Raw genomic sequence first — 12,924 nt, forward strand, 5'->3', positions numbered from 1 at the left:
CTAAGCGAGAAAAAAAAAAAATAAAGGAGTAACATGAGTGTGGAAATTAATTTATCTTCCTATTCGCTCTTCACAATAAAAAAAAAAACAGAAGTGCCCAAGGAATGCAGACTATGTAGAGTTATAAGGAGCTTTGTTCGGGTGGTTTTGCCCTCTCCAATCTGCGGGAACTCCTGAGAAAGGGGCTACGCCTAAGCCTAAAGCGGAGTATTTCAGGGATAGATTGCGAATCGAAAATTTCAAGAGTTCGGAAGGTTGATTATACTAATGCAAAGCACCAAAGCGTTATCTCCCCTCATAATTGCTGGTGATGCCTGCGGTGTAAACCCGAAGTCGTGGAAGAAAGGACTCCGATCATAAGTATCTTAAGGAGTATTCCCCGCGTGATATAACATAGACGAAAGGGAACTACTCCCCGACAAAATCCTTGCAGTACGAGGTATTTCTTGCAATGATGCCTCTAAATGTATGTAGTGCGCCTTAGCGATGATGTAGGATGTACGATGCAATGATACTGAGCGTGAATTGTCTGGATGGACGTATTTATTCTCCGTACTGCGGAGTCACAAGGGTGAACTATTCGCGTCAGTGGTCTGAGTCGTACTGGAGCTCTCTTCCGTCACGTGGGTAGCCGAGCATCCCCTGGTGGCCGCTGGAAGAACTCACAGAACAACTGACTCTCTTTTCCAGTGCCGTGGTAAACTCGGTGTATTATTTCAAATATGTCGCGAGCGTAACACTCAAAAGGAACTTTTTTTAACAGTGGCAATTTTAATCACATCATTTTTCAAGCTTTGCAAACTTTTTACCGTAGATAATGAAGATATTACATTATCTGATAGAAAAGGTCTTCGAAGACAGGAACGTTCAACAACCTTCCACTGTTTTCAACTGCAGAAACAAACGCAATACGTTATTTCACTTCACTGCCGCTTAATGTACAGGAACAATAAACATACACCAATGGAATCATTTGAGGCATAAAAATAAGCACGATACAGTTTTATTAGTGAATTTTTGAATTTTCAGTGGAAAATACCAAAATAATAGAATGAATTTGTAAATGCACTAATTAAGTGCATAGAAAAATGGCTTCATCGGTTGTGCATTGGCATAATGATTGACGAAACAATGCTTTGCATGATTTTTATTCAGTGCGGGGCTTATAAATTGTTTGAATAGTAAGTCGTTGTTTGAGTAAGGAAATTTAGTGATGCAAAAAAACATCACCTTTCGTCTGGATTTATACTTGCGTTTATCGGATAGAAATTTATCTGTGGCTGCACCACTCCTGTTCCTGTATAACTGTTCGCAACAGGTATATTGGCTATTATTTGCTCCACCTCCGGTAAAGCGACAATTCGCTATAGCGAGTGTTTATTGGTGCACCGTGGGGTGTCGTTTTATCGAGGTTGCACTGTAGAAAGTACTGTGAGGGATTATTTTCATTAAATTGTGCCTAACCTCGATTTACACTTTATTCCTTTATACCCCTCAAAATGTAACTGATTGAAAAACTCTACCACCTGTCCTGTTATATGGATCGCATGTGTAGATTTTATAACCTCGTGGGAAAACTTTGCTGTCGCTCATATCTTCTGCAAGCCATCTATTCCTATGTCCACATCTGCATTCTAAAATGTATGCTTGATTTCAGCAGGCTCGTTTTTAATGCTACGGAAATTTACTGCAACTAAGTTAATATCATATTTTATTTTAGTGTGAGTCAGTGGTTCTTTTCCTAAAGTCCTAAAGGATTGTGGTTCATAAAGAGCAGTTTTTCTGATTTTTGTGCTTAATTTTTCTCTGCCTGATATAATAACTTTTTGGATAAGGAATTATAACATTTTTACCCCAATTGTGTCCAAACTGTCTGACTTTATTTGTTTGCTATGGTATTTTGTGTAGTGTCTATCTGGAGTCCTGGAGCTTAAGTTATGGAATGATTTTCTTTATAATTACAGATTAGCTAGTCGAATTGCATTAAGAATAGAAGAATTAAGCAGCTTGCCCACCACTATGCCTGAGGACTTGAGGGTTAAAGCTCAAATAGAACTAAGAGCTCTTCGTGTACTGAATTTTCAGAGACAGTTAAGAAGTGAGGTATGTTTGGATTAAGAATCTATTATATCCTTTATCCAAAATCCAATCTGTTTAATAAATTTCTTGATTCTTGTGCTCCGTTGATAATATAGTTTTACATGAAAATTTCAGATTGTAGCCTGCACTAGAAGGGACACAACACTGGAAACAGGCTGCAATGTAAAGGCTTACAAACGAACAAAGAGGCAGGGCCTGCGTGAAGCTCGTGCTACAGAGAAACTTGAAAAGCAGCAACGTATGGAAGCGGAGCGTAAGCGACGACAGAAACACCAAGTAAGTGTTGACTTAATGACATAAATTTTTTCAGGTGTTAGTTAATGTATATTCTTATGTATGCATAAAGTTAGGTAATGAATATTCTTATGGATTAATGAACTAGTGGTAATGTAAATTTGTTGTTAACATTTAGAAAACCTTACAAATTACCTGATAATGAGAGTAAAATTTTCTGATAAATAGAGTAAAGTCATAGTTTTTGTATTATCATTTTGTGGACAATATTATGGCAATGTAAAAGATGAACATTGTTATGTTTCAGGAATACTTGAGTGCTGTACTACAGCATGGGAAGGAAGTCAGAGAAGCTCAAAGAATGGCACAGGCAAGAACTGCTCGTCTTAATAAGGCTGTGCTTGCTCATCATGCTAATGCTGAGAGGGAGCAGAAGAAGGAGCAAGAGCGAATTGAGAAGGAACGTATGCGTAGGCTTATGGCTGAGGATGAGGAAGGCTACAGGTATACTTTAGCATTCAAAGTCCAAAGTAGTCCTTTTGGATGACCAGATGTAGTTGTTAGAATTTTTTTCTTATTTTTTGTATTAGTTCATTGCTATTAAATTAAATATTATTTACTTGTATTCAGGAAACTCATCGATCAGAAGAAGGATAAAAGGTTGGCATTCTTGCTTCAGCAGACTGATGAGTATATCGGAGATTTGACAGAAATGGTGATGCAACACAAAGTTGAGCAGAGGAAAAAGCAATGTCAAGTTAAGGCTAGAAAGGTAATTGTACTATTATTAATGAACAGCTTCCCTTCATGCTATTATCATATTTGCCTTAATTTTATTAGGATAGCTTTGGAAAAGATATTATGCATTTACTTTACTTAGAGACTATTTCAGGCAATTAATGATTTTTTGCAATATCATTTAAACTCGCAGGGCTTGTAAATAATATTGATTTCGATTCAATCCCTAACATTAAACTGGGAAATACTAATGTTCCTTTTTCAAGCAAAATAAAAAATCTAGGAGTGACAATGTCTAATAATCTCTCATGACTAAATCATGTCCATGGCATTTCTAACAAAGTCAGTAAAATTGTGTATCAATTAAAACTAAGCAAAGAACTGTTACCTGTTGAAATAAGGAAATTGTTAATATCCTCCATTGTTTTTCTGCATTTCGATTACTACTGTTTAGTTTATAATGATATCCCAGATGAACTTGCTTTAAAACTGCAGCGCCAATTAAATTCCTGTGTAAGATTTCAACCTTCGAAGAGATGTACGTATATCGCCATACCTCAATGAAATTAGATGGCTTTCCACTAAAAAATGACGAAAATATTTCCTTGCTGCTTTCTTTTACCTATTTTTTCGTTATAAAAATCCAGAATATAGACATAACCTGTTCAAAACTAAGCCTAAAAATACTACTATGACTACAAGATCAGATGCTAACTTCATCTGTTATCCTGCTCATCGCACAACTTCTTTCCAGAAGTCATTCGAGGTTGTGTCATCCAATCTCTGGATGTTAAAAATACCCTGTTTTTGAAATCGTTCTAGGCAAAAGTTTATAGCTCATTACTTACTGCCCCATAATAACTTATTGGTTACTTGAAGAAAATTGTGTATCACTTACAGTTCTTTGGTTGTTTGTTCTTTTCATCATGTTACTTAATGCTATTCCTAAAACTACTTCCTCGTTGGTTTTGTGACTTTTCGCTGGACCATTGTGTATAGTATGTTTTTCTTTGCTGTTGTTGTTGTATTGTAGTAATGATATGATTTATTTGTATAATGGAACTCCTTTGTTATATTTTCCTGTTAGTTTATCGCTCACAATGAGTAAGTTGAGTTGATTTCACGATTTTATGTTAAATTGATTCTATGTTTAAATCTAATATGTTTTTGTGTAAGTAAATTTTATTTGTTCATAGAGGACAAGAGTCCTAGAACAATAAATATCTTTTCTTATTTCATTTCGAATCTATTGCTAATGAAATTCATTGATAGTGCAATGCAGAAAATTCGGCAAACTAAGCAGCATTTGCATAAAAATTAGAGCCTGCTCTAATTTTTCTCGGATGATCCCAAGGATGGTTGCATGACACGAGCATGTAGTGTCCATCTTGTTCATTGTCACTGCCTCACAATTTTAAGATCTTATTTTGCAATCATTGCAGCTAATAGGGAAGTACACTAGTGTTTCAAATGCACCAAATACATTTTTTAAATTAGAGTTCAGAATAACATAATGTCGTAAAACCACAGTTTAAATCCTAATAGTGAATACTTGATTCGAGATGACCGTCCGAAATATGGAAAAATTCAAAGGCCGCTAAAACGGGTGTCCATGTTGAATATTGGCCGTGACGTCACAAGGCAGTAGCAGAAGGCAGCTTCTACGCCGTTTAGTTCTACCACTATTATTGCATAGAAAAATTACAGAATTTGAGGGTATCCGTTTTTTGCTGTCATAAAATATCTTCAGAATATATATGTGGCTACTTCTCTTTTGAGTAAATGACTTCATCATTGCGTAATATACAGTAAAACCCCGTATTTGCGTTATCGGAATTTACGTTTTCCCGCAAATTGCAAGTTTTTGTATCCATCTCTCCAATGTAAATAGAACCCTGTATTTACGCCGTGTTTTTTTCGTTTTCCCGCCATGTGCATCACGACGTGCCGACTAAAAAAAAATTTTTCCGTAGTAAAACAATTAATCGCGCATATCAGCCCTTAAAACTGTCTTTTGGCTTCCTTTCGCGCATTTTTATTTAAAAATCTAAGAGAGAAAAACGTAATGAGAACTATTTTCGGGAAGAATTTGAATGTGGCGGGACAGAACGCCACTAACGTCGGAAAGTTGAACTACGTCATCTCGTTTTCTGTCAGCGGCGAAAAGATTCACGATACGAAAGTAGGTGTATTGAGCAATCGAATTATGTATTAATTATAATGCAAGAACTCCTGAAGAAATGTTGACAATAATCATGTAGTCGATAATTTGATATGAGAGTTTGCAAGGGAACCAGACGTGATAAATGCCGGAACTATATAACTTGACCGACAACTGGGATCATTTGCGCTGACTTCATTCAACAGTTGCGTAGCAATTATGGGTTAATTAAATACTTTAAAAAAACTTATTTAAACTTGAATTATCCCATTCAAATAGCAGTGTATTGCAAACTATTGTAAATTTCAAAAATTATGAAGTCCCATGACAGTTTGTACTACGCACTTGATCGCCGAGGAGTAGGTCAGATACTCGTGTGTTGCCGATCGGCAACTCGAGTTACCCTCAACTCGTACAGGAAATAGAATTGATCCGGCTTGAAAATGGAAATTCGAGGTGAAAAACGGACATTTTTAATTGACGAGAAAATGAAAATTATATAGATAGTTGATTCCCACACCGGAACCCGCATCGATTCAAACGCTGGCGACTCGAATGTTGGGACTGGCAATCCGTTCGGATTCCCAGTCTCAACATTCAATACCGTGGTGAAAAATCGCTATGCCATTGTAAAATATGCAAACCAGTGCGGAAATTTATCAAAAAAGAGAATATATGTGAAGAATTCCAGGTAAGAATAAATAGAACGAATTCTAAAAGAGTAGTTTTTAGGTGCAAGATCATCAAATGTCCCTGCAAATGGTGTCATCTAAAGGCCTGTTTACATAGTACATTAACCTGTACATGTTAATGTCTAAATTATGAACACGAAAATGCACTGTGTATTCACCCAACTTGTGCGTATATGCACGAACAGAAAATAGAACCTGTTCAAATTTGGTTCATGCATTCATGGTCGGATTTAGGGGAAGGGGACGTGCCCCCCCAGATGCTTAAAAAAAGAGACAAAATTTGAATACGGTTATCATAGGAGGATCTATGGGGGGGGGGGCACGTGCCCCCCCAGACACTTAAAAATATGCAAGATTTTTAATACGGTCCGGTTATCATTGCGTTCGTTTTGTATAACGTGGTATCATTGTGCCCCCCCCCCACTCCAGATCAAAATCCTGGATACGGCATTGCTTGTGCCCCCCAGAAAGAAATCCTGGATCCGCCCCTGATGGTCATCATTATGTTCGCTTTGTTTTGTGTATTACTCAAGGAGGCTCAATCATTTAATTCAATAAGAATAACTTTGATATAAAAATAAAGAGACTTTTGTAAAGTCATTGTTATATCTTGTTTTTAATCTCAATTAAGACAAGATCTTTTGCCTGTCAGGCCCTCTAGTGCCCCTCCCAGAAAAAAATCCTGGATCTGCCCCTGCCTACATTCGTACATGTCCCGTTCTGGTCCACAAAAATCATTCATGCAAGCAGAAATTAACTCGTACGTGTTAATGTATCGTATAAACAGGCCCAAAGGCCCTTGAGAAAAAGTATTTCCCCACAAGATTGGGAATCGAAGATTCCACGGCATCTATAATGGTTGGTTGGACAGATTCAAAAATAGGTACAGTCTTGTATATAAGATGGTGAGTGGTGAAAGCAGATTATAGGTTACAGCCCAAAAGATGTTTTCAGTGCAGACAAAACAGGATTATTTTTTAATTTTTGCTGCCAGCAAAAACACTGTGCTTCAGAGGGAAACAGTGTTATGGAATAATGCTTAGTGAACAATTAAAAAATTAATATTTCCAAAGCCAGTATATGAATAAAAGTGAAAATTCTCTATTTCCCACGATTTGCATTTTCCCGCAATTTACACTTTTTTTCTTGGGTCCCCAGAAAAGTGTAAATAAGGGGTTTTACTGTATTAATATTCATTTACGTGTCAACTTCAAGTTTGGAAAGAGTAGTACGAATAGCACATTGAATTTTTAATAAATAGATGATGGTATTTATTTTTCGCTGGGTATATTTTGGCACAATGCCGTTTATCATGCCAAAACTTTTTTTGTAAGAACCGAGTCCAACTAATAAACCTATTTCAGACGTTTGCTGCAAGAGTTATTCGTTGCGTATGTATTCACGCCGGCCGGAACGTTCGCCCTTCGCAACTAGAATCATGGGATGTTAGCCTTATTTCCGTGCTGGCTGGTTGTTGCAATTGTTCGCTGTCCAGGATGGGTTCAAGAAAAGATAATCTTGGTTGGGAGAAGGAAAATTCCAACGATTTATAAATGGTATACCAAACTTTGATGTATTTATGGTCACTGAATTTTTGAAAAAGGAGGACAGGTTCAACGCTCCATAGAAATGCGAAACGTTAAGGCTAACAAGGGGAGACCACGTACCTTGCTCCATCTTTTTCACTTAGGGCCTTAGTTAGGCTGTAATTAATTAATTTTCATGCGTTACTTTTTACAAGTCATATATATAAATTCAAAATATCATCCACTACCCAATGGGTCGGTTGGGGAAGTGGTTGCGTGTATGGTTACAAGGAAAGAATGCCACCCTGAAAACCAGGGTTCAAGTCTACGTCATGGCATAATTTTTTTGTCTTCAATGTGATCATATGGCGTCAAGTTTATCATTAATTATAATTGCAGCAATCATTGACATGAGACAATTTTTTTATCATCATAATGGCGTTTAGCCGGTATTTTAGCAGTGTCATTACAAACGCAGAGATACGATGACTACAAGGGTTGGTGTGCGCTAAAATGTTAATTTTTTCTTTGCTTATACTGACCAACTTCCACATTAAAAATGAAAACCACTCTTGCAAGAGCACATACCATTAAAGGCTCGCGGCAAGCAACAATATGCGTACAGACATAATTAATAAGAACACGAAGCGAATATAAAATGCCATACATCTCGAACACTTGTAATTCACATTACTCCAAAGGGAGTTTACTTACTCAGTACCTACCTCAGTACCTTGTACTCAGTACCTACCAGTTTACCTCAGTAGCAGTGCTAAAAGAGCCAGTCCGAAATATAATTTCAATTAACAAATAGGATGAAATAAAAGTTGATAACCCTGGACCGGGCGCGCTGGCGTATAAAATACGTCAATCTTTGAAAACCAAGGATTTCAACATTGTACGTACATTCTGGGCTAGAATTGTCTCGTGTACAATGTACTTTGACTGCCTATATTGCGAGTTTTCAAAGTTCGAGGTATTGTAGCTAATTTTTTAGATCAGCAAGATGAACCCATCACCAGTGGAGTACAAATTACGCCGCACGACCTGCCGTGTACCTTTATATCTGTATCACCTATAAATGTACTAATTTCAACAAATAAATATTAACTTTAACAAAAATCGTTTGTTATCATATATGCACATATCATGGGCAAAGTAAGCATTTTACCCGGTCGTGTAAAATAACAGTCGCGCCATAATTCTTTAACCAAACTACTTTCAGTTTATAAATTACGTAGGTCTACGCGGATGATGCTATATTTTGACTCAACACACTTTCTGATGTGACTGAGGAACCTATTAAGTTTATTATAATATAAATATCAATTTGATCTTACAATACTTTCAAATGATCTTCAAAACAGAATATCATCGATAGGTGAGAGTCAGGAGCAGCCTTGAACCATTTATTCCGTATAGCTTGTGCTTAAGGCACGGGAATGAATATCTTCTCCAGGCTTTTGTTTCGACGTCGAGATGAAATTTGGAACAAAAAATCATTTATAATTCTATTTTGAATTCATGTTTTCGGTACTAGACAACATTTTTAGGAAGCAAACTCCACCGATTCCCGGAAACTCTCGCCGCGCTAAAGAAGGGGACGGAATACAACGATACTCCACTGGTGACTACTGCCTTGTGACGTCACATCTCAATCAAGATGGAGGCACTGTGTTTCAGCGCAACATGAAATTTTCCGACTTTCAAAACGTTTTAAAGTGCATACCCCAGATGCAGGAAATAAAAGTGACTATACTAATGTTTCTTTTTTAGGCTAAACTTTCAAATTCAGCAATAAAAAAAAATTAGTGCACTTCCCTATTAACCCTCTTGATGGACATTTTTTTTTAAATGTGGTTTAAGAGTATTCTTATATTTCCACTGCCTAAGAATGGCCATCCAGTAAAACCATTGAGGATTTTTTATGTTTAAAACATATCTCTTATAGATTGCAACAGTATTTGTGCATGATACTCTCGTAAAAGTCATTATCAACAGACATCAATCCAAATGTGAATTCACCCTACTCTACTCACAATTTTCTTACCAGCTTATCATAATTTTTTTCCTGCTTAATTCTTCTACTCTATGAAAAATTTTAATGTCTCATCTTTTTGGGGAATGATGACCATTTTATGGCAAAATCTTAGCTTGGAAAGCAGATTAGGATTAATGTGACTGACACCATTATGCTTGTGCAAATTTGTTGCCTATCTTCTGGAAATGATGGGGAAAGAACTATCATTATATCCATGGATGTTGCAAATTATATATTTTCCATTTAGCTGAATAATAAATAATGCCTCAATAATTTTTTTATTAACTCCAGTGTTTTCATTTAAATATGTAGCCGTAATCTGTTGATTTTTATGTTATGATTTCAGTACAAGGTTTAATATTATATTTGCATCATTTCTTCTATAAGCAGAAGAGGAGGAAGAAGAAGGCTGAGGGAGAGGGAGGCGGTGATGGAATGGACGGCCTTCACGATGATGCCTCACAGATGTCTGATCTTCACATAACTGTGATGGAAGTAGCCACAGGTAAGCAAGTGCTTAAAATATGAAGTTGACCAATGACAGTTTATTTTAAAAATGGACTTGAAATATTGGTCTTGGTTTTTTTAATGCCTTTAATAGAATTTTTAAAAGGTGCAATGATTTATAAATCTCTACTTTACCCCTTCACTTGTTATGGAAAAATCTTGTTTCAACAATAGGTAAAACAATCAGTGGTGAGGAGGCACCTTTGGGGAGAGACCTTGCTGCATGGCTGGATGCTCATCCTGGTTGGGAGGCTGTTCCTCGGGAGGATGATATATCTGACATGGAAACGGGAGAGAGTGATGGTGATGAAACAGGGGATGAAGATGGTGAGGGCGATGATAACACAATGGATGTGGATGTGAAAGATGACCAAGATGATGGTGAACTGGGAGAAGACGGAAAGCCAAAAGGTTAGTATAATCCTAAGATGCTTTAACTGTTTATCTCCAAGTATAGTTCTCCCTAATTTTGCCCAAAATCTGTTGGGAAAAGTAATGTAATTGCCTTATATTCAAGAACAAGTGACTTGACTGAGTCATGAGGCAACCCGAACGTCGCTGTTAAAGTTCAATATTTCTAAGTTTAATGAAGTTTTAACAGTGAATTTTTGAAGCCTATGATTTTACTGTTTGTTGGAAACCAGGCCTAATTATGCCATTTTCTGCCAACAATCCAACATTTTTGAAGGATTATTTCAAAAATTGGAAGTGGAGACATTGCAGTTATGATGATTTTTTTCTGAAAAATCATGATTTCTACTCATGAAGTTCCTATGGAATCACTGTGAAAAATTCTGAACTATAAAATGAATTCATCCAGTCATATTTAAAACATTTTCTTTGTTTAATCAATCTTAAATCCTATGTCTGACGTCATGTTTTCCAAGTGCGTGCAACTGCAGCAGTTGACATTAGCATTTTATGCAGTTGTAGTTTTTGTATGCCTTTCATCGTTATTCTCTCATGAAGACTTTCATTGCAAGAAAAATTATTTATGAAGTGGAAAGCCTTATATACCTGCTTGGTTTTAGTATGATGGCTTAATTTGTGTGTGTTTTTTAACCTAATGTTACTCATTTTAATCCTTTCTCACAAGTCTTATTTTGTTTAGCAGCTTTATATGATTGTGATCAAGTAACCAAGACTAATTACATTAATTTTCCTATTTGAAGATGAGGATGAACACACAACAACATTTCATCCAAGGGGCCTAGCCACATTGACATATTTTACTTAAAATTTTCTGCGTAGTTTTTTCCTTGTGATAATTTATAATCACCGCGGAATTACTTCCATTTTTGTATCATTTGTATCACAGCAAGGAAGAAAGGAGACTCCAAGACTGAAGAAGAGAAAGCAAGGGAAATGATAAGGAAAGCTAAAGTGGAAGATGATGAGTACAAAAACTATACAGAAGAGCAAAACTACTACAGGTAGGCTATACTATCAATTCCAATTATTACTTCCTTTGCATGATAATAATTTAAGAATTCTTTTGGTACCTTAGAATTTTGATAAGTTTACATAATAGGATGTCTTTTTTTTATAAATAATATTATCAATTCTTGGTCCAAGTTGCCTCTTGCATACTTTGAATTTTAAATTTTTTTCAAGTCTGTGATACCATTACTTAGTGCAACCTTTTTCTGTAAAATGTAATCACTTGAGAGTATTTTAGTGTTAAAAATGTTATCAATTGAAGTTAATTTCTGTCATTAATTGCGTTGTATTCTTTTCCAAAGCATCGCCCATACTATAACTGAAAATGTCACTGAGCAAGCTTCAATCATGGTGAACGGGAACCTGAAAGAATATCAAATTAAGGTAATATTTTTCTCATTTGTAATAAATTTGCTAATTAATGAAATTAATATCACAAATGAGGAATTTTTGCTATAGTTGTTCTGGTAAAGTAGAAAACTCACCACTGTAATACACAGATGCTGTTTTGCATACATCTATCTATTTTGATGAGGTGATGTATTTTGACTTTTTTATTATTATTATTTTTTAAAGCATTTAACAGTTCATTTATCCTACCTGAGATAGCTTTGAGTGTTAGGAATATTTTGTCTTCATCAGCCCCAATAATAACTGCCCCCTGATAATTTTCTGTCGTGATTGTAGAATTATAATGTAATCATTGCTGTGATGAGAACCATATCTTGCCATAAACTTCACTATAGTGCAGAACTCTTTCATTACTACAAGCATTATTATTATGAAATTTTCATTGGTGTGAATTCATCTTCACGACCAAAAGAGTACAAGTAGGTACAAGTGAATACCTACTCATCTCCGAGCAGCATACATATCGTGTAAATTTTGCTGAAAAATGCTGTGTGAATTATTAGTATAGAAAGTGGAAATTTTGATAACTAATGAAAGTCCAGGCGTAAGTCGACACAGCGCAATTGGATAAAAAAATGCTGAAATTTTTTTTTACTTCAGCTCCAATGCTCAAAATAGGGGTGCATCTCTTACACCCGCTTGTACGATATTAATTCTGAAAGGATTTGGAAACATATAAGTAGCTTACTTAACATGTTGCTCCTGTACATTTCTTAAAGTTATTTTTGTTGCTTATTCTTTTATGAATACAATAGCTGAACATAGTTCTATGCCTCCAACCCTTCAGAATAAAATTCACTTATTTATGACGATTTTGACAAAGAATGGTGTAGTACCTGATTTTCCCATTGTTATTTCAATGCATTTTATGTGACCGGTAATTGTTCTTATTTTTAAATACAGTGGAACTTGGTTAGTACGTTCCTCCTTAGTACGTTTTCCTCCTTAGTACGACGATTTCTCTCGGTCCCGGTACCATTGGAACAAAATACAGGCAAAAGTATTTGGTTAGTACGTTTGAAAAAATTGCGCTTTCCTGGTTAGTACGCTCAATTGCTAGCCGTGACGCAACCC

The 12,924-nt window shown here is 36.0% G+C and overlaps 1 protein-coding gene across 5 annotated transcripts in view; it reads left to right on the plus strand.

Annotated features, from left to right (window-relative positions):
- The window catches only part of LOC124168768 (ATP-dependent helicase brm), a 96,052-nt gene that overhangs the window by 51,447 nt on the left and 31,681 nt on the right, over positions 1-12,924 (plus strand). For 4 of the 5 annotated variants that reach the window (XM_046547076.1, XM_046547085.1, XM_046547059.1 and 1 more), the window contains 8 exons: positions 1,965-2,103; positions 2,215-2,376; positions 2,642-2,838; positions 2,965-3,106; positions 9,880-9,997; positions 10,174-10,410; positions 11,318-11,432; positions 11,742-11,823. In XM_046547076.1, the coding sequence (XP_046403032.1) occupies positions 1,965-2,103; positions 2,215-2,376; positions 2,642-2,838; positions 2,965-3,106; positions 9,880-9,997; positions 10,174-10,410; positions 11,318-11,432; positions 11,742-11,823 (1,192 nt within the window). The remainder of the gene's footprint in view (positions 1-1,964; positions 2,104-2,214; positions 2,377-2,641; positions 2,839-2,964; positions 3,107-9,879; positions 9,998-10,173; positions 10,411-11,317; positions 11,433-11,741; positions 11,824-12,924) is intronic. The other variant, XM_046547067.1, reaches the window with a different exon arrangement.

Source organism: Ischnura elegans, chromosome 1, assembly GCF_921293095.1.
Source record: "Ischnura elegans chromosome 1, ioIscEleg1.1, whole genome shotgun sequence".
In the NCBI taxonomy this organism is placed as follows: Eukaryota; Metazoa; Arthropoda; class Insecta; order Odonata; family Coenagrionidae; genus Ischnura; species Ischnura elegans.